Genomic DNA, 22,960 nt, shown 5'->3' on the forward strand with positions numbered 1-22,960 from the left:
CGATTATCTTTTTTGCGCCATGAGTACGTTAACCGTCTAACCAGAGTTTATCACGCGTCACCTCCTCCACCGCTTTTCCAACAGCCGAGTCCTTTGGTGTTGTTTTGATTCGGGAATGATTGCTTTTTGCGCCGCGGGATCATTGTCTAGATCTCGTTGTCCAATGTCCGAGTGATGTGGTACCGTTTATGCGCCGCCGACGAGGATGTTGTTAAGCGGGACGTGGACTTTGGGAATCAAGGTCAGCTTCTGGGCTCCGTGGGGAGGGAAGGAGGGTTGCATACTGAGCTTGACGAAGTAACCAACCGCGCCCATGACTGTTGGAGGTGGTAGGTATTGGTTAGTATCAAGGACGATGGATCTCTGTCATGAAGCGTATCAGACGTACTCAGGAAACCAACGCCCACGGCCTGGGAGATCTTGATGAATTCGCGGCGGTCGGCTGTTTGGCGGTCGAGCCGGGTTAGCTAGATTCCCGAGAGGATGCGGGATTGAAGGGGGGAAAGGCATACGCTTCTGCGCCCGGTTGATGAACTGAATGCCGTCCTTGAGGAACTCGCGCGGCACGTCGAGCATCTCCTGAACTTGGTCGGCCATTGTGATCGTTTGGCTGTTGATCCTGATGATAGCGCGACCGGGTAGATGGAAGGGCAGTGGTGTATGGAGCAGTCCTGGAAGCAGGCTGTCGCTGTGGTTGCGGGATGCAGAAGGGAAAATGTTCGTTTTGCTTGCTGGTGCGCCGCGTAAATTGGAGAGCTGGCAGCAAGTGGTCAATTCGCCGTACCAAATGTGCCACATCGCCTGAAAGAATCCAGGCCCCTGGAAGCTGCCATGGCTCGTGCGTTGGGTTCAAGGGGTCAGAGGATAAGTGGGTCATGGAAGATCGAAGGCGCCGGAATATCTTCGGAAGTGGCTTTGCCAGAACCTGTGGCTTGGGCTTCTGGAAACGTCGCAAAGAGCTTCATGAGAAGCCGTCCCAACATCACGTGTAAAGGATTGGAAGCAATGGAGTCTGACTCTATGAGCCCATCGGTGCCCGGTCCCATCGAGTCCTCAACATGAAATTGCCCACCGTCTCGGAACAATCTCAGCACAGCAGGCCTTCAAGACATTAGATCAACGATCTGAAGACATGTATGGTTCCTGATCCGAAATTCAAGGTACCGGCGACTCCACCATGTGGTCAACTCTGCTTGTTATATACTTCATGCCCCGTCTCGTTTCTGTTCCTTTCACTTCTTTCGGCACGGCTGGGCTAGGCGCACTCCAGCCACTGGCAATCTTGCCGCACGATGGCTTAGATATTGCGACGTCGTGTCTCTGGGATACGGAAGTTGGAATCCCTCCGTAGCATCCCCCTGCCGAATCTGACATAATACAGCCGGTCCAGATCTGCATTACAGGCACACATCTCGAGAGCGCGAGTTCCCCGACGGATAATGCCCTTAAAATGGAAGTTGCAAGTTGGGTACGAATGGGCACTTCCGTAGGCCGTATATACAAGACGCCTACCATAGAAGAGCAAAGACCATCAGGCGACAATTGGGCTACGCCTTGCCATGGATGCACAATCGAACCGCAGGGTGTATTTTTCGCCATTGCCTTGGAGGTCTGGGAACGTGCCGGCGGGTACCTCCCCTTCTCACTCCCGCTGCGGGTCCGGGTTTGCAGCGAAAGCAAGTTGAGCTTGACTTCATGTTCACAGACGGTAACTACATGACACCTATTTCAAATCATCAATAGGGCTTCATTGCTGCAGCCGGGACAGGCCCGTAATTCGAGCAAGAATCTTGATGGGGGTGAGGCCGGTCTTGTCTAGGCTGTCCCCCAATCCTTGCTTGCCGCCACCGTGGCAACGGTCGTCATTTCAACGGCAAAGAATGAAGAAATTGGACACCGTGCTGACGCAACGTGGTCCGAGATTGATGATGTCAGGTGTTAACTGAATGGCGTAGCGCTTCTGAACTTCTCCGTCAGGTCGAAATGTCGAAATGCGTGGGGGTGAGTAAGGGTGATGGAACAGGAGCGTGACGGGATAGCCGGAGCCCAGCTTAAAGGCAGTTAAGGTATTACCATGCAGAAACGGCACAATAGTAGTTCAAGCACGAGGAACCTTCCCATTCCGATCCCCACAGAATGCCTATATATTCTGATCTACCCTTAACACCTTTTTCGTTCTGCTGACCGCCGGAGTCCTGGATCCCGGCTCCTGGATTCCTCTGCTGTGCTGGGCGCTGTGCCGCAGTGCGCCGTGGTGTGTGACGCGGAACGGACTGTGGGATTTAGCAAGTATATCCGACCTGCTTGGCATGTACTTATGTATCCGGTGTGTCTGAGCCTGCTGCGATCCGCGCCAGCCAGAAAACGGCAGCACAAACAACAACACGCATTACACAGTATGGGTGTAAGCCAATGCGGTTTACGGATATACTTCTATTCGGGCAGCCACAGACGTTCGCGGCGAGGATTCGCCGCCCATTGCGCGTCACCAGCGACGTTTAGGCGGCTTAGCCTGGATGCACGACGCTATCGGGAAGGCGGAATCCACCGTAATGGCGCTAGTTCATTGGCTGCTCTCATGCATCGCAGCAGTGCATCTTGGGAGCGTGCAGCACCCACAACCCATTGCAGGCCAATACTCGGAGCGACTCCTCGGCCTGGCTTGCGCTGGCTCGAAGGCACTTCCCTGGCAGTGTCGACGGTCGACCATAACTGCAATCAGAGTGCCGTGGTTTTCACCGCCGCTTGCCACGGTGGAAGATCACTCACAGAGCTGTGGTGGCCCATAACTGCATGTCTCAGAACGAGTGGTCATCCAGGTTTGCCGGTCGCACACCAAATCGACCGGGACTGGTCAGTCAGCCTTCGATGGCGGGGTTCCGAGCCGGGAAAAGGGACGCTGTGCCTTGGCAGCATTTGTCGGCATCGGGTCATGCTCGGCCCCAACACACGAATTCCAGCAGGTTGCGTCTGACTCGGGGAGAGAGGGGGTGCAAAGGTCATATGGTTCCTAAAAAGCCCGCAACCCCTCGCCCACTCGACATGCTATCTTTAACCTTTCCTCCTTTTGCTCCTTTTGATTCTTCTTGTCTCTCCTCGTATACAAAGCCGGTTCCGCGGCAGAGCAACATCCCAGCAGCATAACTAACAAGGCAAAGGCAAGCCGCTTTGTTTGGCCAGCGACGAACTGCCAGCCGCCGGACGTACGATTGGCCGGCGTTTCTCGGCCTAGCGCGCGCCTGAACTCGGCTCACCTGGTGGGAGAGCCCCACATTATAAGCTCGATCTAGGTGAGCAAAAGCGGCATTCTCATCCACTGATCACCATTTACCCTGAGCGATCCGACACCAGAACCATTCCAACATCCAAATGAGGCAGCCCTGCGAGGCCTGGACCGGGATCCAAGTTGAGACGCCGCCCCACCGTCTGATCCAAGGGCAGTGATCTGTGTTTTCTATTAGCTTGGAGCTGTCGAGTGGCAGGCCATAATACGGGCACCGTATCCGCGACCTCGCGGTTGCTTTCAACTCTCCTTTGTGCGCGGGTACATATAAGACCTTGAAACCGTCTCACAGCGGCCGCATCCCCATATTATCCGTCCGTTCTCCTAGCCTCAGGGAGTACCTGGTGTATCCCGTGTTTTCTTTCTGTCATTCTGTTTCTGCCAAGAGCTCCGTGGCTCTGATCACCACCCTCATTTCATTCCCGTTGATCGTCGTTACCGAGGACCCTCGTGGCCACCGCTTTCGTCCCTAGTCCCGGATCTTTCTGGATCCAATCAGACACCCAGCTCCACGTTTGATACGGGTCCTGCCGTTTTCCATCTCCAGACTTCTTGTTATATAAACGCCGCGTGAAGAGCTTGGGGGGTATCGGCTGCTAAGTTCGTCAAGATGCGCAGACCAACTTTTCGAAGAAGTCCCTCGACTAGTCTTGGCAGGCCAGAATACATGGCTCCCGTTACCAAAAGCCCTACGCAAATGTCGTTCCGGGAGAGGGATACGGGGTTTCCGGAATCGTTCTGTGGTAGTGAGTAGAGCGGACGGGCCGGTCTCATGGCATCTGCTGACCGTTCCCAGACCGGAATACAACACTACGGCATCCCGACGCCAAGCCCGATGCTTGCATAACCCAGGAAGACGTCGACCCGAAGCGGGCCCTTCTAAGACATCACCACATGTACATATCCCAGCGGAGGCAAGAAGGCGACACATCCAGCTTGGCGCACGGCCGCCAGCTCAGCACCTCGTCGGACGAAGGAGCCATCACGGCAATCGGCCGGCTCGCGATCAACTCGCTCCGCAGCGCCGAGCGTCCCATGTCTCCCTGGTCCAAGGACGCCGACAGCATCGTCTCGTCCGACGGACTGAGCAGCAGCCCAGATTCGCCGACGCACCTGGCCAAGGAATTCGGCCACCGCAAAGCCGGCTCGCGCGATGGGGGCCGGCGCAGGGGCAACAGCTTCATCAGCAGGCTGATGCATAGGTAGGCGTGGGGTAGGCTGGGGCAGTCATCGGGTGAGAATGGGTGGCAACACAGCACACAGTCGTTCAACAAGCATGCGGAACATCCCGCCGCGAGATTCAGAGTTTCCTTTGTCAGGAGCGTGGAGTTTGGTTTGCTTTTGCATGGCAGAGAAGAGTGAAAAAGGACGACCGTAATGACATTGGGTGTTACAGATCGGTCGGAAGAATGGGCAACCTTTGGCGTTTGCTATTTCGAAATTGGGAACAAGTCGGCCGTTCGGTCCGCATTATCCTTTTAATAGTCGCCCGGTATCGTCCGGGCAGTCCCACAGGATGGGACCTACCTATCCTGCTCTGCCCATAGCAGATAGTCTTGGATTCTACCTAAAGAAGAAACAAAATGGCCATAGTTTTAAAGAAAAAACTACATTAGATCTATATTGTGTTAATAGACATAGTTACCTTATTAATATGTATTCATGAGCCAGCAGGCAAATGGTTTCTCGCGGTGGAGATTACGAGATGATCTTAAGGCGGGAAGTGTGAGAGTCTCGCGCGCGTTCGGAAAGAGGGGATGATGTCCCACCCGCCAACACAAGCCCCTGGATGGGGTCGGATTTGACGTGCCTATGAAGGTGGTGGTCATAACCTACTTCAGTTTGTCCGTTTTTGGTTCAAGGATTCCTTCCAGTGAAGAAACCAGACTCGTTTGTGTAAAGTAATTCAGGTGGCCAAAGATATTTCGCATGCTCATCGCAGTTCCACCAGAAGTCCCAACTTTCTGATCATAATATCATGTCACACTCACTTCGCTCCCCGTCCCGGCTAACTCACACACTAGCCCAAACCTTCTTGATCCATTCCTTTCCTTCCCGTTCCCTCAACGATAACTCCCGGAAAACTACCTTCCTCCCCTCTCTCCCCACGTTGTTTTCTTCTTCTTCTTTTTTTTTTTTTTTTTCTTCAGCTCCCGCGGTACGTGCTATACCCGTAGGGGGCCAGCAGCAGCGGCACGTGGTAGCGCTCGCCGCGCCGCACGGTAAAGGTCACGTCCACCTCCGGGTAGAAGGTCTTGTCGGGGCCGCCAAAGTAGCCGGCCGTGTCGAACCGCAGCCGCCAGCGGCTGTCGGCGGGCACGTCGGCCAGGCTGCCGAACACGTCCTCGAGCGTGTACACGGGCACCTCGCCCGACGACGTCGCGCTCGAGTACGGCAGCCACGCCTTGATCCGCCCGTCGTCGTCGGTCTGCGACTCGAACACCTTGGCCCCCGCCCCGCCCAGTATCGTCGCCGCGGCGGCGGTCGTGGCGCCGCCCGTGGGGCTGGCCGAGGCGGACGACGACGAGTTGGTGTTGGGGTTGGGCGTGGGGAGGAGCTCGAGCTTGACGCGCAGGGCGCGCGCCGGCTGGCCGGTTGTTGTGTCGAGGACGTGGCAGGTTATGCGGTCTTTGTCTTTTTGGTCGGTGGACATTTTGGGCGGTTGGCTTGAGGAGATGGTTTAGTCTGGGGTTAGGTTAGATGGGAGACGGTGGCGCCTCGTGAGCTTGGACTTGGGCTTGGGCAGAGAAGAATGCTAAATGTGTAAAATAACCGGCTCGCTTACACTGCAATTATTTGCTTTTGCTTGTTTGCTTTACTTGCTGGTGATAATGGCCTGGTGGTGTTGCGGGGATGATGGGGTTTATCTGCGATAAGGCAGGCCGGGCTGTTGGAGGTGAGGGGTAAGGTGAGGCGCTGGGCACCGGCGTAGGACAAACACTTAAGCAGAGCACCAGGCACCGGACAGGAAGAAGGGGCTTTATATGTGCAACAGGGGAAGTGCCTTTGTGCACTATGTATTACAATGCTGCCTGCGGCTGGGTAACGCGATCTGCAAGCTTTGATGGATCGATTCGCGTGGTAATTGAACCCCTCAAAAGCTTTAGTTGGCTCTTGGGGGCTGCGCAGATGCCCACATCCGCGCCGTGCCCCGCTGCTGAGCGCGGAACGAAACAATCGGCGTCTGTTGCGGGCCACCCGGACGCCAGCTGAGGTCCTTGCAGGACCAGAGGGCCCGCCGTTTCTGGCGACTACGTTGGCTCATTGGATGTATGAGGGCGGCGTGTCGGCGATGAAATGACGTCCTTCCAGGTTTAGGGCAATCAAACGATTCAGCTCTTTCTAAGTTGCAGAACACACAACTTCAGCCGGCACCTATACGAAGGCTGGCTAACATCACACTCAACGTTGGGTTGCATTTTCAAGAGGCTCCAGCAGCCACCGAACGTTATGCCAAGGCCCCGCCTGAGTCCCCTGTCAGATTTACCCCACCAAGATACCTGTGACGTTTTGGCGGCGGCGGCGGGCCAGAACCACGGAGCCGTCCGAAGTGACTTTGAGCTTCTAATTGTTTCCAAGCGAGGCTAGACGCCTAGAACAAATTCAAACCGCGTCGCTGCCCAAAACGGTGCATAGTGTTCACCTTGACTGTTGCTCGCGTTCTGAGTACACCACCAAGCCCTCCGTTTCCGCTCCAGCAAGCAACCGGCAACCCACGGCTCCAGTCCTCCTTGCTACCCCCCGCGCAAAGGCAGATTGAACGAACCACCACTCACTCTAGCGACGTCCACGCCCCTCGCCACAATGTCGGCCGCGCTGATCAACGTCGACGACCCGGACGCCATGGAGCCGACGCTGCAGTCCATCCTCGACCAGCGGTCGCTGCGGTGGATCTTTGTCGGCGGTAAGGGCGGCGTGGGCAAGACGACAACGTCGTGCAGTCTCGCGATCCAGCTGGCCAAGGTGCGCCGCTCCGTGCTGCTCATCTCGACCGACCCCGCCCACAACTTGAGCGACGCCTTCAGCCAGAAATTCGGCAAGGAGGCGCGTCTCGTTGATGGGTTCGACAATCTGAGCGCCATGGAGATTGACCCCAATGGCAGCATTCAAGATCTGTTGGCCGGTCAGGGCGACGCCGCCGGGATGGGGGATATGGGCGGAATGGGCGGGATGATGCAGGATTTGGCGTTCGCGGTAAGACGCAGTCCTAGCTCTCCTGGACACTGATCACGGCTAACCGCTGCCCGCCCAGATTCCCGGTATTGACGAGGCCATGTCGTTCGCCGAAGTCCTCAAGCAGGTCAAGTCGCTCTCCTACGAGACCATCATCTTCGACACGGCCCCGACAGGGCACACACTCCGCTTCCTACAATTTCCCTCTGTCCTCGAGAAGGCCCTCGCCAAGATCTCGCAGCTCTCCAGTCAATACGGCCCCCTACTCAACGGCTTCCTCGGCAGCAACGGGACGCTCCCTAACGGGCAGAACCTCAACGAGATGATGGAGAAGCTCGAGACGCTGCGAGCGACCATCTCTGAAGTCAACACGCAGTTCAAGGATGAGCGCCTCACGACGTTCGTGTGCGTCTGCATCCCCGAGTTCTTATCGCTCTATGAGACGGAGCGCATGATCCAGGAGCTGGCCAGCTACGGCATCGACACGCACAGCATCGTCGTCAACCAGCTGCTGTTCCCGAAACCGGGCTCCGACTGTGAGCAGTGCACCGCCCGCCGCCGCATGCAAAAGAAGTATTTGGACCAAATCGAGGAGCTGTACGACGAGTTCAACGTGGTTAAAATGCCGCTCCTCGTCGAAGAGGTGCGCGGCAAAGAGAGGCTAGAGAAGTTTAGCGAGATGCTGGTCAAGCCTTTTGTTCCGCCATCGTAGGGCCAGGTGGAAGAGCAAGAGAGCTAGGAAGCTATCATATTCGTGTAGATGGAGTCACAGTGGCAGTGTAGGCCTGGCCTGACTACCTAAAGGGTGGAGATAAGCTGTCATTGTCGAAGCCATGCTTGACCGGTCGACTCAAGTTCGACCCGTGGCTCCAACTTGCGGCAGTCTAGTGAGAGACGCCCAGTCGGCAATCCGAGATGCTCCCAGTCACGGCATAGACACGGGCAACTAGCGCAAGGTATGTGAGCTAGGAGTCGGGAGAGAGCTGGTTTTGCCTGGATTGTATTGGTTAGCGATTCGTATATAGACACCTTCACCGTACCTTAGTTTTGGTGGAATAAAGTTGCTAGAACTCCCCGGGGCTTTCACGTCAGCCACACAATGAATGGGCAAGCATTATGGTCAATCAGAATCAATTCCTCGGCAGCAAGCGACGGATGAATCACGCGCATACGCTATACTTAATTATACACAAACAAACCCTCCTCTCCCAGCCCAAGAGAAAAAGAAATAGATCAGAGATTTCTCCCCTTCTTCCTGTTCTTTTCGTGGCCGGCATGCTTGCATGAGCATCGCTCCCCGTCGGCCGGGTTTGGTCTCCCCTCCACCCCTCCCTCAACGTAAAAGAAACCAGAATGAATACCACGGAATCACCTTTTCCCAAGCTCAAGAAATCAAACCCAACGCCTGAGATGCAACCGCCTTCTCCATTGAACCCCAGCGAACGGGATGGTGATGATCTGCCCTGCCTCGTCCCCTATGCCGACGGCCATGGCTATGACGGTTCAGCCTCCCCGATGAAATGACAAAGACGACGCCAAAAACATATGCGTCGCTGGTCCTCTAGCGGACTGGACCGGTATGTCAACGAGCGACCGATCCCATACATCCCATATTTATATATACTTACGCCCCCCCACCGGCCTCACTCATCTGAGCGGCACATGGGATGAGGCGTACTGGTTCATTGTTGGTACGTGGTTGAATATGTACGAGAAGAAGAAGGCCAATTTCATGGCGAATTGGCATGACCGGGAAGGCTACCGAGCAATAATAAGGTGCCGGCACGAATTGCTAGCTATTCCTTGCTCTCTCAAAGCTCCCTGTAATCGCTCGGTCGGACACGCCGTTGTCTGTTCTGGTGACGGTGCGGGTTGACCGGCTTGCGGAAGTAGGCGTCATCGTCGTCGGCGGGTTGGTGTGCGAAGTTCTTGTGGCCCATCATCATTGGCTGTTGTTGTTGATGATGTTGTTGTTGTTGGGGACCAACACCGTAGCCGCCACGGCCGCCATGGTTCATGTTATTGTTCATGCCGTGGCCCATGTTACCGCCGCCGTTCATGCCCATGTCCGGTCCGCCTTGCCACATGTTCCCTCCATTGGGGGCCATGCCGCCGAACCCGCCGGGACCGCCGCCGGCCATGTTATTCATGCCCTGGAAACCGCCGCCCATGCCGGTCGCCATCATGGGATTCATCATGGGGTTCATCATTCCCATATTCATGGGCATATTCCCGTAGTTGCCCATCATTGGCATGCCGGGATACATCATGGGCATTCCGCCCATGTTCATCCCGTTCATGCCACCCATCGGCATGGCGGGCAGGCCGTTCATCATGATGTTCGGTTGCTGCTGGGTTTCACGGGCCTTTTGCATCGCTTTCGGAGCCTTGGGGATCTTGGGATTCTCCAAGGCCTCATCGGCGGGACGCTTCTTGGACGTCTGGCCCTGTTCTCCGCCGGCGGGCGTCGATATGGCGCTCCGTTGCGATGGTGCAGATGTTGACGGTTGCCCCGCATGGGCTGGGGCGGGGGCTGCTCGAGCCGGCGACGGCGATTTCGAGTTTCCTTTAGTCTGCTCTGTCTTGCCGCCGGCGCCAGCTCCGTTAACAGCGGTCGGCGACTTTGACGTTGCAGGACTCCGGGGGCTCTTTGACCCCTCCTTCGCCTTAGTGTCCTTCTCGGCAAGAAACGAGTTGATCTTTTCGACGGCTTCCTCGTCTGCCTTCAGATCATCGATCAAAACGCCTTCGGCCTTGCAGCCCGGGCAGATGAAGTCGCTCTCAATGAGAGCATTAGTGATGCAATCATTGCAATACGTCTTCTCACAACACGGAGTCTTCATTGGCTCTATGAACATTTTCTTGTCGATGGGGCATTCCAAGCCTCGTTCCTGGACTTCCTTGTCTTCCTCGGAAGCCGCCTTTTGGGCCGCAGGATTTAACTTGGCCTTGGCCTGGAACTGTTCCCAGGAGGCCTTGTCAGGCTCGGCAATCACGAACTCTCCGTCAGCATTGACCATGATGCCCGATGGCGTCTTGGAGTCATCGCCGTCGGCGTTCTGCCCCAGTGCTGTGGCCTTGTCTACCGTTTTGAGAAAAGATCTAGGGATGCCGGTGGTTCTTTTGACGCGCGGACGATTGTCGTATTCCGGGTTGTCGTTAGTCGGGCACAGCTGGATCCAGTGACCCTTCTCTCCGCAGCGGTAGCAGATGTAGCCCTGCGGGGGATCGTGGTCTGGAACATTTGCTGGCTTCTTGGGACCCCCTTTGGCCACGTATTGTTGACTATAGAGGCATTTTGTTAGCTTTCAAATGTTGGCTGAAACGGGAGGGGTAAGAGGGAACACACGTAGCCATCTCTTCCTCGCGGGACGTAAAGTTCTCAGTTTGGGCTTGAAAAACTGCAGCCATCTTCTCCTCCTCCGTCATTGCGCTGCTGAGCTGAGCCAGGGTGTTGGACTGGGCCTTGACGACCGGCTTGGCGACTTGTTCCCGGCGGGACGAGTTTTTTGCATGTACGGGCATCTTGCCGGATACATAGCGAGCGGCGCCTCCCCTGCCGGGTATCTTGGGGGGCATGCGCCGAGCAATTACCGTTGTGGACCGGGGAATGATGGTTGTGTCATCGTCGTATACTACGCCTTCGTTAGCATGTCGGGAGCTCGCGATGTGGTCTTGGGGCCATTGGGGTCCATACCTTCTTTCATGCCCTCATCTGCACAAATGACAAGGTCAAAGTCTGTCCCATCGCCGAGCCCGCTCCGGAGAATGATTTCACGTTTCAGCTCAAAGACAGAGATGCCTGTCCCATCGAACTCGACTCGGGTGGGTTCTTTTTGAGACTTGAACTTGAAGAAAACCGAGGAAGCCATGTTGCTCTGTGTCGAGTAGGCGCACCCTACAGTTGTGGTACGGCTCAGGGCACGTAGACGATGGCCAGGAACAACACCACGGCCGAAGCAGATGTTCTATGTATATTAGGGCGCCCAATGTGGGTCGGAGTTCTCTCGAAGCCTGTTTCGCACAAGGTGAATAGGGAGAAGTGACGCGCGTCTGCTCTTGCTCTCGCGGAATTCCCGCTGTGGCAAAATGGATTGTGTTCGCCTCTTCTTCTTATGCGTCAGAAGTTGGATGGAGAGTCAATTCTGATTGTTCTCGGGAAAAGACAAGAGTGCTTTATGAATGGAGGTTAAGCAACGAAGAGAAAGGAAAAAGTACAAAGACCCGCGAAAACTCTGGCAGCCTATTCAATTGAGTGAATAGCGGGATCGCAGCGATTCCCTCCTGAGTAGCACCACCTCCACGGCCAGCAAATCAGAACACCTTGTTAGCCAGAAGCCAGAGATAGAATCAGAGCCTCGAGTCTACAGGCGAAGGCGCCTAGAGTGCCGCCGGCGATGGTTGCTTGATGCACTACACCTCGAGTGGTCGCGACGTGTTGGGAGGTCGTTCTCGCCCGTCGGTCCTTTGTCCTGTCCAGCGCTGGCGAGGTGATTAAGGCGATGAAAGAAGCCGCATTAGCGTCCTCTCCTTAGGAAAGAAGAAAACGAGCGATGAGTAGACTCCAGAACATGCGACGCCCAAGTGGTGGGCGATCGGGGGGCCGGTTGTCGATTATCGAATGTCGTCGGGGGGGGAAGGAGGAAGAGGGAAAGGAACCTTGGATGGCGCGCGAATGGTCAAAAGGCCGAGGGGGTTGGCCCGTGCAAATACCTCCTATGGTGACTAATCAGCATGTTCCAAGTTCTGGCATTGGCTTTGGGTTTCTGCCTGGCTCCGGTAAAACTCTGTATGCCTGATAGATAAGGCACAAACAGAAGAACAGGGAAGCTCTGCGTCTCGTTGTAAAGTTGCAGCAGCAGTGACCTCCCGCCTTATCAGTAAATGAAGTCGAAATGACCAGCAAAAGTCAAGACATAGCAGCTGGGAAGGTTTAAGTGCGTGCTATAGATTTCTTTCTAAGCTTTGATACCATCTTCTATCACTACGCTCTTTAATTAGCGTTTTCCGAGAATAAACCGCCTGTGTAGCAGCGTGTTCCGTTACGTAAGGCGGTGTCCGCCGTTGATCGCGTGATAGTGATGCTATCTCCAGGCTTTCCATATCTTCGATGCAACCGGCCACTCAAAATGCAGGCCGAGCTCTTTGGGCAGTGAGCCGATGATCGTCAGAGCTGCGTACCCCCCTCTCTGCAGCAGTTTGGCCACCCAATTCTTATACAGGACAACGTTCTAATTGAACTGATCCAAACACCCCAATTTCTCCTTATCTTCCATTTTGCAACGCCCATTATCGCGTCCATCAACTCCGGGCATCCCGAGCGAACTTTTCGCTGGAGCAAAAGGCTCTCGTCGATAAAAGTCCCGGGCAAGACGTTGGCAACCTTGCTCGCGGAAGCTGCTCTCGCCAATGTCAAACTCATCGTCGCCGCCCCGACCGTGAGTTTCGCTTCATACCTTACGCCACCTAATCGCGCTGCCTAAGCTACCGCAAATTCAAGAAGGAAAAAAAAAAAAAAAGAAAAGAAAGAAAAAAAGGAAGAAGAATCTCGCCGGGACCCAGCGTCTTTGCAAACCTACGCCTCCCCCACGTCTGATTCCAAGGATCCAAGCTCCTTCGCCTCCGCAAGCTACCCAGTCACCAAACAGATCATCTCGACTCTCAATTTACGACCAGCCTTGACCTCGACCCTCGGGGTGCACACAAGTCGCTCGGGAAACAAGAGATAAAGAACAAGCGCTACAACAATGGTTCTCACCCACACAACCAACCACACCTACTCTCATCCTTTCCCGACCGTCACCCTCGCCTTCTTCTTGCGGTACTGCTCCCCGCAGCTGAACCCGTTCGCCAGCCATGTGCTCAGCACCGACACCATCTCGTCACACGTCGACCCTACCACGGGCCGGCTACACACGACGCGCATCCACCTCAAGAAGTCTCGCCTTCCCCCCGCCGTCATGAAGCTGCTCCCCGCGACGCTCACGGGCGGGACCTCGGACAAGGCCTCGTACATCCTCGAGACGAGCGTCGTCGACATGCGCGAGGGGTGGATGGCGACGGAGAGCCGCAACCTCAACTTTGTGGGCGTGCTCTCCGTTGTCGAGCGGCAGATGTACACAGTCCCCAAGCAGCAGCAGCAACAGGAGGCCCAGGCGAAGAATGCGCCGGCGGATACGACCGATGTCGAGACCAAGGTGGTGTTCCGCTCCCGGCTGGGCGAACGGATCCGTGACCGGCTAGGCCAAGCGCAGGCGCAGGCGGAGGCGGCTGTTAACGAGAATGCCAACGGTGGTGGCATCCTCGCGCGGCTTGGGGCCCGCGGCATCCAGCGCAGCATCGAGTCGCTTGCCTCGACCAAGACGCAGGACCAGCTGGGCAAGAGCCGCGAAGGGATGCGTATCATCCTTGAGAGGCTGCGGCAGACGGGGATTATGGGGGTGCTGGAGCTGAGAAAGATGGCGAGGGACCGGGCGCTCGAGGCTGCCACTTGAGCGAGTCGCCCATGCATACGTAGGGCTTGCTTGAAGAAAGCAGTGGCTTTCGGGTCCTGGTGTGTTTCGTTTGCTCTACCGCATCTCTTGGTTTGTTGGGCTCGTGTTCCGCAACCCCACTAACGCTCACTCTCATTATGCTCGCCCCCAGCCCCAACGGCGATTCCATGAGTCTGATTAGCGTGTGTCGACATTTTTACGCCAACTTCAAACTTTCCTCCCCTCCTCCAACGAGACGGGCTTCAAAAGGGATGTTTGGCCCTCGAGCCTAAAGAACTCCCGTGTTGTACATTTACACCCCCCTTACCTTACCTGTTTATACCTTTTTTTCTCCTCAGCAAGGCGTCTGTGGGATATCTGTGTTGATATCGAAGGACTTTACGGCGTTACGTTCATGAGCACCACGGCCGCAAAAAAATTGGAGGCGGATAATCCGTCTCAGGAGAGGGAAGGAACCTGTCCTTATTCCACTCTTTGTATGATAGTACTATTCGGTGTTGGCTTTGAGGCCTGAGAGATTAGCCTCAACGTGAAAAAGGACAGACGGGGAGAGAAACGAAGTAGGCGAGTATATATGGGCTTCGCTGTCGTTACTGGCCGTCAAATCAAAGGTTGTTCCTTATTCCATGCCTTGCTATTCTACTGACATTATCATTACACGTTGGTTTGTAAAGTTATCCAGCCAGCTACTTCCTCTTCAGTTCTTCCTCCATGGGCCATGGTGCCCATGCCCCCTCCTCCTCGCGGTACTCCACCCCTGCGGCGCTGTCCCTGTACCCAGGGGTTGCGTGCTCTGGGGCGTATCCCGATCCGTCGTAAATGGCACGGTGCAGTTCATGCAGTCCACCCGGCCGAGCATGAACTCGATCTGCCGGTACGCCGCGGACGGCGCGTACTGCGGGACCATGTGGCCGGCGAGGTCGATCCCGACGTATGTAAGCCCGCGCTCTGACACCATGCTCCCGAACACGCCGCCCGCCGCCAGCGTGGACAGCGTCGTCATGTTGTTGTAAGGCACGTAGAATGGCTGGTCCGGCCGGCGCTGGAAGCCCAGCTTGCCGCCCCACGTCATGTTCTGGAGGGCGACAAGCGTGCCGTTGGCGAGCAGGATCATGTCGAGCGCGCTGTGGCCAATAATGACGTTCTTGGTCCTGTCGACAACGCCGGGCAGGACGCTGAGGCTCGAGGGGGGCGAGCCATCGACACCGTTGACGAAGACATCGTCGGAGGAGCACTCTTCCCACGTGACGTTGGCGGGCGCGTGGATGGCAGCCTTCACGTCGGCGCGGTCAAAGTAGACGTTTGCACCTTCGGGGACGTACGGCATGGACCCCGGGAAGCCGAGGACATCCCAGAGCAAGGGGCAGGTCGTGGCTACTTGGTAGATGTCGAAGCATGGGTTGAGCAGCAAGATGGCTTCGAAGATGTCCCAGTAGATGGACAGGCACTCGTCGCGGTATGTGCCGTCCTTGTGGGTGCCCGGCAGGCGCAACGGGATGGGTCCCCTTGGCGGGTAGACTAGGTACTTATCCATCCAATCCTTGTAGCCGCACTTCTTCTCCCGGGCCTTGATGTCTGCGCGGAACGTGTCGTTGAAAGGGAAGAGGCCGGCCCAGTACTCGGTGAATGGGATAACTGGGATTTGCTGCTGGATAGGCTCCCAGGTGATGACCGGGTTGTAGATGGTCATGCCCGACATGTCGTAGTACGTCTTATCCTCGGCATCGAGGAAAGCGCTGGCGATGTATGGGCAGTAGTAACCGCTATTGCGCATATCAGAACCGGGCCTCAAGAAGCCGAGAGCGGAACTTTGGAGTAAGACTTACGCGTACGACTCTCCAGATATGTAGACCTTGTATCCGTGCATGCCGAAGGTGTCGATAAAGTTCTTCCAGAATCCCATAAACTGAGCAGCAAGATCTGTCTCATCTGTTATTGTCGGCTTCCCGGTTGAGAAACCAGTGCCAACGGGCTGCTCAACCCAGACGACGTTGGTCAAGGTATGCCAGCTCCACGGGTTCTTGACCGGCTTATATGTGCCGTACTGCCAGAGAAAGGGCCCGTTTTCCTGAAGCAGACCCTCAAAAGATGAGCAGCCGGGCTGTGTTTTAGTTAGTTTGGGATCACAATATGACGAAAGCGAAGCACTCACGCCCCCGTTCAGCCAGATCAAGACCTCTTTCTCAGCTGCCGGGTTCGTCGACGGGAAGAACCAAAAGAACAGATTTCCATCCTCGTCTGGGTCATTGCTGATGGGCAACAGGCCGGAATATGACTCCCCAACGTCAAAGTCAACATCCGGGATGGACGTCCCGTCAACGGCAAATCCTGTTGAACGCAGGGTAACATATTAACAAAGGATTCCGCGTTGATGATGAGAATTATCCCCCTACTTGTAGTGTTTGGGTTTAGGAACCTGGGGGCGTTGACATCACGGTCAAAGATTTGGCGAGGGATAGGGCCGGGCGCGAAGGCTGACTTTGCCCTCTTCGCGGCGTGCTCAACATGGCGTTTGCCTGCATGTCCTATATCTCGACCGGCAGCTTCGGCAACTCTTGAAAATAAGAGCACCGAAAGTAGGTTTGACCACCGCATATCGACAGAGCTCACGGTCGAGCGTGCCAATAATACTTGTCGCCGACCGGACAATCACAAATCAAGACGCAGCAGTGTATTGTACGAAGGAATGGGCACATAGCCGTATTCAACTGGCAAGGTACAACATACCCCAAGAAACACGGGGTACAGCGTATATAGGACGATCCGAATCCAATTGAAGGAGACAGCCGTCCGCTACACACTAACCACCTCTCATCCGAGGTCCAATCCATAAGCCAGGCATTGGTTAAGACCAGCGGTGAGCAGCCTATGGGATTCGAAACCGAGATGTAGATCCAATGGGAGTGTGAACGCGGTATGAGTGCGTCGCCTAGCGCCATGCGCGATACAACCGTGTGTGGGCGATTTTTTTCCCACCTACCTGTACAGGAAGCTTTATTCGGCTATGTGGGGGATAGCCATGACCACAGATGACGATGAGCGAAGGACGCAAACATCGTTGAATGGCCCGGGCCATGGGTAGTGAGTGCTAGAGGAAGAACCTTACATATATGTATATTGTACAGTAGAGGGGGTGCGATGGGCGTGTAACCCTCACAAAACGAAATCGATCACCTGGACAATAGCGTTTTAAACGCAAAAGATGCCTTGAGTCGGTCAGCAACGTCATGGACTTTGGCTGGCCGGGCGCCGTGGCGTAACACATTCTCAGCTGGGCGCGAGACGAATGCCAAAACCTGAGCATGGGGTGGTACGGAGGTAAAGGTATAATGGAACCGCGCAATTGTAGTCGAGGACGGGGCCATCGGCAGATTGACCGGCCGTGTCCGGATTAGGGAGGTGGGAGGAACAAAGCCGGCAGCTGATTGGACAGCGGCTCACGCCCCCCAAGGCCCCGCCATCTTACGACATGATGTGGGGCTATGCGCTTCGCGACCAAGCTTGCCAAAGAGTCTTGTCAAGGCTTGTCGGAGACGGGCCCTGGTCTTGGAAACAGGAGTATGGCATGAACGTCCTCTAATCGGGCAGTGCCCTCTATTGACTTCCGGGTATCAGGTCTATCTATGAGATCCCAGCAGGAAGCAGAGTGATTATACAAGATTTACATAATACAACTGGGAAAGGGTCGTTACTTGCCCTCTTTCCCCCTAGCGGCAGCTGCCTCGTCATCGGCAATGAGCGCCTGGATGTCCTTGTTTACCAGCCAGCCTTGCACGCTATCCATGACCTTCCCCAGCGTTTCTCCGCCGCGAAGCACATCCGGGAGGTTATGGAAATCCAAACCGCTCCGGTGATCCGTGCATCGGTCCTGCTGATAGTTGTACGTTCGGATCTTGTCGCCTCGCGTGATCTGCGACTGGGCAAGCACGCTGCTGCGCATTTGGCGTGCCATCTCCTCCCTCGCTTCGCGGCGCTGTTGCGCGAGCCTCGACCGCAACAACCGCCATGCTGCCTCGCGGTTGCGCTGCTGCGACCGTGAATCCTGCATGCTGACCGTCGTGCCCGTGGGGATATGCGTCAGTCGGATGGCTGACTCGGTCTTGTTGACGTGCTGTCCCCCGGCGCCGCGCGCCCGCATCGTCTCGCTGCGCACCTCGGTCGGGTCGACGTAGAAATCGCTTTCCGGGTTGTCCCATTCGCTCTCGGCATCCGTAGTTCCGTTCTCCGGGAAGGACGGGAGCACCCACACTGCCACGGCGCTTGTATGGGTGCGTCCTTTGGCCTCGGTGGCGGGCACGCGTTGCACGCGGTGCATGCCCGACTCGCCGCGGAAATGGGCGTAGGCGCCGGCTTCCTGAACTTCCAGGACGGCCTCTTGCAGCGCAATCTCGCCCTCGTTGCCCTTCTGGCCGTCGCTGTCTGAAGCGTCGTATTTTACGACGCGCGTACGGTATCCCTTGTTCGAACAATATAACTGGTACATGCGGAAGAGGCTGTCGGCAAAGAAGCGCCCCTCGGTACCGCCAGGCCCAGGTCGTATCTCGAGCAGACACGGCATGTCGGCAAACGGGTGCTTGGGAGTCAAGGCCACGGAGAGATTGTGGCCCGAGTCGGCGAGCTGGGCATGTGTGGCCTCGAGATCGTCCCGGGCTAGTTCCCGCATTTCTGCGTCGTCTGATTCTAGCAGGCCCCGGAGCTCGTCGAGCGCCGCCCTCGCCTTTTCAAACCGCTTGAGGGCGGCGGCGACTCTGGAGGTCTCGCCGGCGCGTTTCGCCGTCTTCGCGTCATAGCTCTTTTCTAATACCGCGCTCAATTGCTCGTGCTCGGCCGTGAGTCTTCGGGCTCGCTCGAGGAGCGCAGGTGGAAGCTCGATTGGGGCTGCTAGCAAGGTTAATTCGTGGGGAGCGGAACTGCGATGACGGACAAGCGGCACCTGTGCTAACTCTGCGAATAAATTGGGCAACGCCGGCGCGTCTCAAGGATTGCACGCAGCTCCGGCACACCCATGGTGCTGCGAACATAGCTGCAATACGCCGGGTGCTGCGTGACAAGCAAGCATCAGCGGAGAAATGTTCGGTTTGTTCGCGTGCTCGCGTGTTCCCGTCTGCCGGAGCGAAACCCCAGGAATATCTCTCGGCAGGCACTGCCATTCTGCTGCAGCTCTCCGCCTTCCTTATGGAGCCACAACCTCCTTGGCTCCTCGCGAGCTGGTTATTTCCATCCCCTAGTTAGCTTAAATAATTATACTGTTGAAGCAATCGTTTCGTTTTGCTCTTCTCTACCGTATCGTATCCTCTTCTCTTTTTTTCCTATTCCCGTTTCCTGCTATATCTTCTTCCTGTTCCTTCTTTCCTTTTCGTCTTCTTTTTCACCTTGTTTCCCCTCAGGTTCTTCCATCTATTCTACGTAGCTTAGGTACCTTAGGTAGTTACCGTAATGCTGGGTGATGCTCGATAAAGATGGGAGGGGTGGGTCGATAAGTAATCGACCCCTCCCCCACTATTTGGGTCTTCGGAAACAGCAACTCTGGCACTTGACTCACTCATATCGCGAGCATCCTTTACCTCGAGCAAAGAGCACCCGCCCCTCAAGCATTTTATAAGTTGGCTCAGTTTTCTTTTCTGGAAACAAAGCCCTGCCGCTCAGGCACGTTAGCTTAAAACTTGACTCGCGGAATCCACAAAGCTGGAAAAACCCCCTTGTCCGACACTCGATTCCGATTTCGTTCCTGGGCTGCTCTCCTAGATTTCCGACTCGCAAATTAGGATCACAGACCATGGCGGCGAACATAAACGCTACGGCTCTCGATGAGTCGCCAATCCCCGCAGTCGCGGCAAAACAGTCTAAGCAAACAGTGGACCCGTACAATGTGTCTGGGGAAGTTGACGAGCATGGCGTGGTCAAGGCCATTGATTATAATAAGTTAGTGGACGAATTCGGCACGAAGAAAATTGACGACGAGCTGCTCGCGCGTCTCGAGCGCGTTACCGGGAAGCGACCCCACCATTTCCTGAGGCGGGGCATTGTTTTCTCGCATCGCGACCTGGATCTCATTCTCGACCGGTACGAGCGCGGGGAGCCCTTCTTCCTGTACACCGGGCGCGGTCCGTCTTCGGACAGTGTGCACGTCGGCCACACAATTCCCTTTGAGTTTACGAAATGTACGTGTTTGGCGTCTTCCTTGTCTCTCATGGCGACTAATAACTGCTCTAGGGTTGCAGGATACTTTCGATGTGCCTGTAAGTCGGCCTCGCCAGGCCCACTTCGTCTATCTGGATCCGGCAGAGCACTAACATTTTCACAGCTCGTCATTATGATGACTGACGACGAAAAGTAAGTCGGCGGTCCTTCGACTAGGGGACATCCGCTGACACTCTCCTAGGTATCTGTTCTCGGAGGATAGGACGATCGAGGAAGTTAAGGGCTACTGCAATAGCAACGCCAAGGACATCATTGCCATTGGCTTTGATCCGGCCAAAACCTTCATCTTCTCCGATGTAAGTAGGGGGCAACGGCACCTGAAGACGAGAGAGACTGAGTGTGGTTTCAGTTCCAATATGTCGGTGGGGCTTTCTACGAGAACGTTGTCCGGCTCTCGAAGCACATCACTCTAAACCAGGCCCGTGCCATCTTTGGGTTCAATGAAAGCACGAACATTGGCCGCATCCACTTCGGCAGTGAGTTCGCCATCTCTCGCTTGGAAGGCTTGCCCGCTCACAGCGTCCAGGTATTCAAGGCGCATCTAGCTGGGCGTCTTCGTTCCCCCACATATTCGGTAAAGATGAGAAGAGGACAGTCGGGATCCCTTGCTTGATGTAAGCAATCCAGGACATGCCGTCTCACCTACATATCACTGATTTGCAGCAGTCCTTGCGCCATTGACCAAGACCCATACTTCCGGATGACACGAGATGTGTCGGCACGGTTGAAAAACCAGGGCACACGCTATGCCAAACCGTCTCTCATTCATTCTCTGTTCTTACCAGCGCTTCAGGGGCCAGGCACAAAGGTATGCTCCGGTACTTTCTATATATCTGAGACTATCACTAACAAGCCATCAGATGTCGGCATCTATCGACGAGTCTGCGAGTAAGTTATTGGTTCGGAAACCAACTCCAAGCACGCACGCTAACACCAGTTGAGTCTTCATGAGGGATACGCCCAACCAGATCAAAAACAAGATCAACAAATATGCATTCTCAGGCGGCAAGGTGTCGATTGAGGAACACAGGGAGCAAGGCGGCGACACCAGCGTTGATGTCTCGTTCCAGTACCTCCGCTTCTTCTTGGAAGATGATGACGAACTCGAGCGGATTCGGGTCGCGTACGAGAAAGGCGAGATGTTGACCGGTGAACTGAAAGCAATTTGCATCAAAGAACTCCAGAAATACGTGGCTGGTTTCCAGGAGCGGAGAGCGAAGGTGAACGACGACACTGTCAAGCTCTTCATGGAGACGCGTCCGTTGAAGTGGACGGGCAACCCGAGGGCCCCGGTCGTCGTCCCGAAGGTTGAGGATGGTGACGCTAGCGAGGTCAAGGACGACGGGAAGATCAGCAAGAACCAGCTGAAGAAGCTCGCAAAGCAGAAAGAAGTCGAGGCAAAGAAGGCTCAGAAGGCTAAGGAGAAGCAGGAGCAGGCTGTTGCGAAGACAGCAGAAGAAGCTTGACTGTTGATGGCATTATATATGGAGTAGCATTCCATGTTAAGCGACCTTTGATATTTTGACGTCAAATAGACATCCATCGGCGTGAAGCACGTGGCTGCTGTAGAGCTGTTGTTGGGAATCTCATTTTAGACCATAGGAACTGTCTTCCATTACTATAACTTTGGCGAAACCCCATTACACAGCCCTGGCAACGGCTTACTTAAATTTCTCTTGCCATCTGTCATCTCCTATTATTACGTATTGCTGTTGTGATTTTTGCCATGTGCAGCTAGAGTCCCGGATGGCGGTTTTCACAGAGGGAAGACGCTCCGAGTCTGGCTGGCAACGAATCACGATAACTGATAAGCTGATAGGTTGACGGGCTCGCGCTTTCTATTGTGAAACAACAAGATCCAGAGTATCTTGACTCATCACGGGTAGGTCCACTCGCAATAGCACCAATGCCAGCGAGCATCACGGCATTCTCTCGCAAGGAATATCTATGGCCACACGCAGCCATTAAACCATCATATCCCTCATTCAGCTTACTTCGCCTTTACCCTCAAGTCCTCAACTAGCTTTCTCCCCTCTCCCTGCAAACACTCCTCCTCATGCAACTCCTCCCTCCCCGTCTCCTTCAACGCCTCCTCAACCCACTCCCTCACCCCCTCCAACTCACTGACCCTCTTCACATACGCCTTCGCCTCGTCACCCATCCTGTCCAACGCGCCTAGATACGACACCAACCTCAACACAACAGGCGCATAAAATGCATCCACAGCCGTAAACTCACTCCCCGCCAGAAATGGCCCCCCGAACCTGGACAACCCCTCGCGCCAAAGCTCATTCACCCTCTCCAAATCCCTCACCAACCCCTCCGTGAACGCGTCCGCGCCCAGCTCAATCCGCACGCCGACATTCATGCCCATCTCCTGTCTCATCGTCGCAAAGCCCGCATGCATCTCGGCCACCGCGCTCCTCGCCCACGCGCGCGCGGCCCGGTCGGCCGGGTAGACGGCCTTGCCGGGGTGCTCCTCGGCGAGGAACTCGACGATGGCCAGCGACTCCCACAGCACGATGGGAGGTTCGGCCTGGGCACTGGCAACGACATCGGCAGTGGGCGAGTCGGCGGGCGGGAGGACGTGCAAGCAGGGGACGTGCGCGAGGGGCGAGAAGGCGCGCCACTGCGGCTGGCGGTAGGAGCCCGAGACGAGCGGGCGGAGGTCCTCGACGAAGGGGATGCCCAGCTGGCGCATGAGCAGCCACGGCCGGAAGGACCAGGAGGAGTAGTTCTTGTTTGTGATGTAGAGGCGGTACGGCATCTTGGGGGCCCGGGGCGTGGGGTTGGTTCTCTCGGCTAAGTT

General features: G+C 55.7%; 10 protein-coding genes across 10 annotated transcripts; 4 read left to right on the top strand and 6 right to left on the bottom strand.

Annotated features, from left to right (window-relative positions):
* Positions 1-186: 186 nt before the first annotated feature.
* Positions 187-597, bottom strand: MFIFM68171_05191 (uncharacterized protein; the record flags this gene model as incomplete). Its single annotated transcript, XM_071060611.1, has 4 exons — positions 187-227; positions 285-317; positions 389-442; positions 513-597. The coding sequence occupies 4 exons, from the start codon at positions 595-597 to the stop codon at positions 187-189; spliced, it is 213 nt and encodes a 70-aa protein (XP_070916712.1).
* A 3,296-nt stretch (positions 598-3,893) lies between these two features.
* MFIFM68171_05192 (uncharacterized protein) lies at positions 3,894-4,489 on the top strand (the record flags this gene model as incomplete). Its single annotated transcript, XM_071060612.1, has 2 exons — positions 3,894-4,029; positions 4,080-4,489. 2 exons carry the CDS (start codon positions 3,894-3,896, stop codon positions 4,487-4,489), a joined length of 546 nt encoding a protein of 181 aa, XP_070916713.1.
* Positions 4,490-5,429: 940 nt separating this feature from the next.
* On the bottom strand, positions 5,430-5,936 carry MFIFM68171_05193 (uncharacterized protein; the record flags this gene model as incomplete). Its single annotated transcript, XM_071060613.1, has 1 exon — positions 5,430-5,936. One exon carries the CDS (start codon positions 5,934-5,936, stop codon positions 5,430-5,432), a length of 507 nt encoding a protein of 168 aa, XP_070916714.1.
* Positions 5,937-7,087: 1,151 nt separating this feature from the next.
* GET3 (Golgi to ER traffic-related protein) lies at positions 7,088-8,168 on the top strand (the record flags this gene model as incomplete). The annotated part of the gene is made up of 2 exons (XM_071060614.1): positions 7,088-7,477; positions 7,536-8,168. 2 exons carry the CDS (start codon positions 7,088-7,090, stop codon positions 8,166-8,168), a joined length of 1,023 nt encoding a protein of 340 aa, XP_070916715.1.
* A 1,099-nt stretch (positions 8,169-9,267) lies between these two features.
* On the bottom strand, positions 9,268-11,328 carry MPE1 (the record flags this gene model as incomplete). The annotated part of the gene is made up of 3 exons (XM_071060615.1): positions 9,268-10,741; positions 10,806-11,097; positions 11,154-11,328. 3 exons carry the CDS (start codon positions 11,326-11,328, stop codon positions 9,268-9,270), a joined length of 1,941 nt encoding a protein of 646 aa, XP_070916716.1.
* A 1,875-nt stretch (positions 11,329-13,203) lies between these two features.
* MFIFM68171_05196 (uncharacterized protein) lies at positions 13,204-13,950 on the top strand (the record flags this gene model as incomplete). Its single annotated transcript, XM_071060616.1, has 1 exon — positions 13,204-13,950. The coding sequence occupies one exon, from the start codon at positions 13,204-13,206 to the stop codon at positions 13,948-13,950; it is 747 nt and encodes a 248-aa protein (XP_070916717.1).
* A 697-nt stretch (positions 13,951-14,647) lies between these two features.
* On the bottom strand, positions 14,648-16,545 carry MFIFM68171_05197 (uncharacterized protein; the record flags this gene model as incomplete). Its single annotated transcript, XM_071060617.1, has 4 exons — positions 14,648-15,713; positions 15,777-16,051; positions 16,103-16,278; positions 16,344-16,545. The coding sequence occupies 4 exons, from the start codon at positions 16,543-16,545 to the stop codon at positions 14,648-14,650; spliced, it is 1,719 nt and encodes a 572-aa protein (XP_070916718.1).
* Positions 16,546-17,638: 1,093 nt separating this feature from the next.
* Positions 17,639-18,971, bottom strand: MRF1 (Peptide chain release factor 1, mitochondrial; the record flags this gene model as incomplete). The annotated part of the gene is made up of 2 exons (XM_071060618.1): positions 17,639-18,831; positions 18,884-18,971. 2 exons carry the CDS (start codon positions 18,969-18,971, stop codon positions 17,639-17,641), a joined length of 1,281 nt encoding a protein of 426 aa, XP_070916719.1.
* A 755-nt stretch (positions 18,972-19,726) lies between these two features.
* Positions 19,727-21,617, top strand: WRS1 (tryptophan--tRNA ligase; the record flags this gene model as incomplete). The annotated part of the gene is made up of 9 exons (XM_071060619.1): positions 19,727-20,111; positions 20,164-20,189; positions 20,255-20,283; positions 20,333-20,447; positions 20,501-20,627; positions 20,678-20,765; positions 20,818-20,959; positions 21,012-21,039; positions 21,094-21,617. 9 exons carry the CDS (start codon positions 19,727-19,729, stop codon positions 21,615-21,617), a joined length of 1,464 nt encoding a protein of 487 aa, XP_070916720.1.
* Positions 21,618-22,141: 524 nt separating this feature from the next.
* Positions 22,142-22,918, bottom strand: MFIFM68171_05200 (Putative maleylacetoacetate isomerase; the record flags this gene model as incomplete). Its single annotated transcript, XM_071060620.1, has 1 exon — positions 22,142-22,918. The coding sequence occupies one exon, from the start codon at positions 22,916-22,918 to the stop codon at positions 22,142-22,144; it is 777 nt and encodes a 258-aa protein (XP_070916721.1).
* Between the last annotated feature and the right edge of the window lie 42 nt (positions 22,919-22,960).

Source organism: Madurella fahalii (assembly GCF_045866475.1).
Source record: "Madurella fahalii IFM 68171 DNA, scaffold_2, whole genome shotgun sequence".
Lineage (NCBI taxonomy): Eukaryota > Fungi > Ascomycota > Sordariomycetes > Sordariales > Madurella > Madurella fahalii.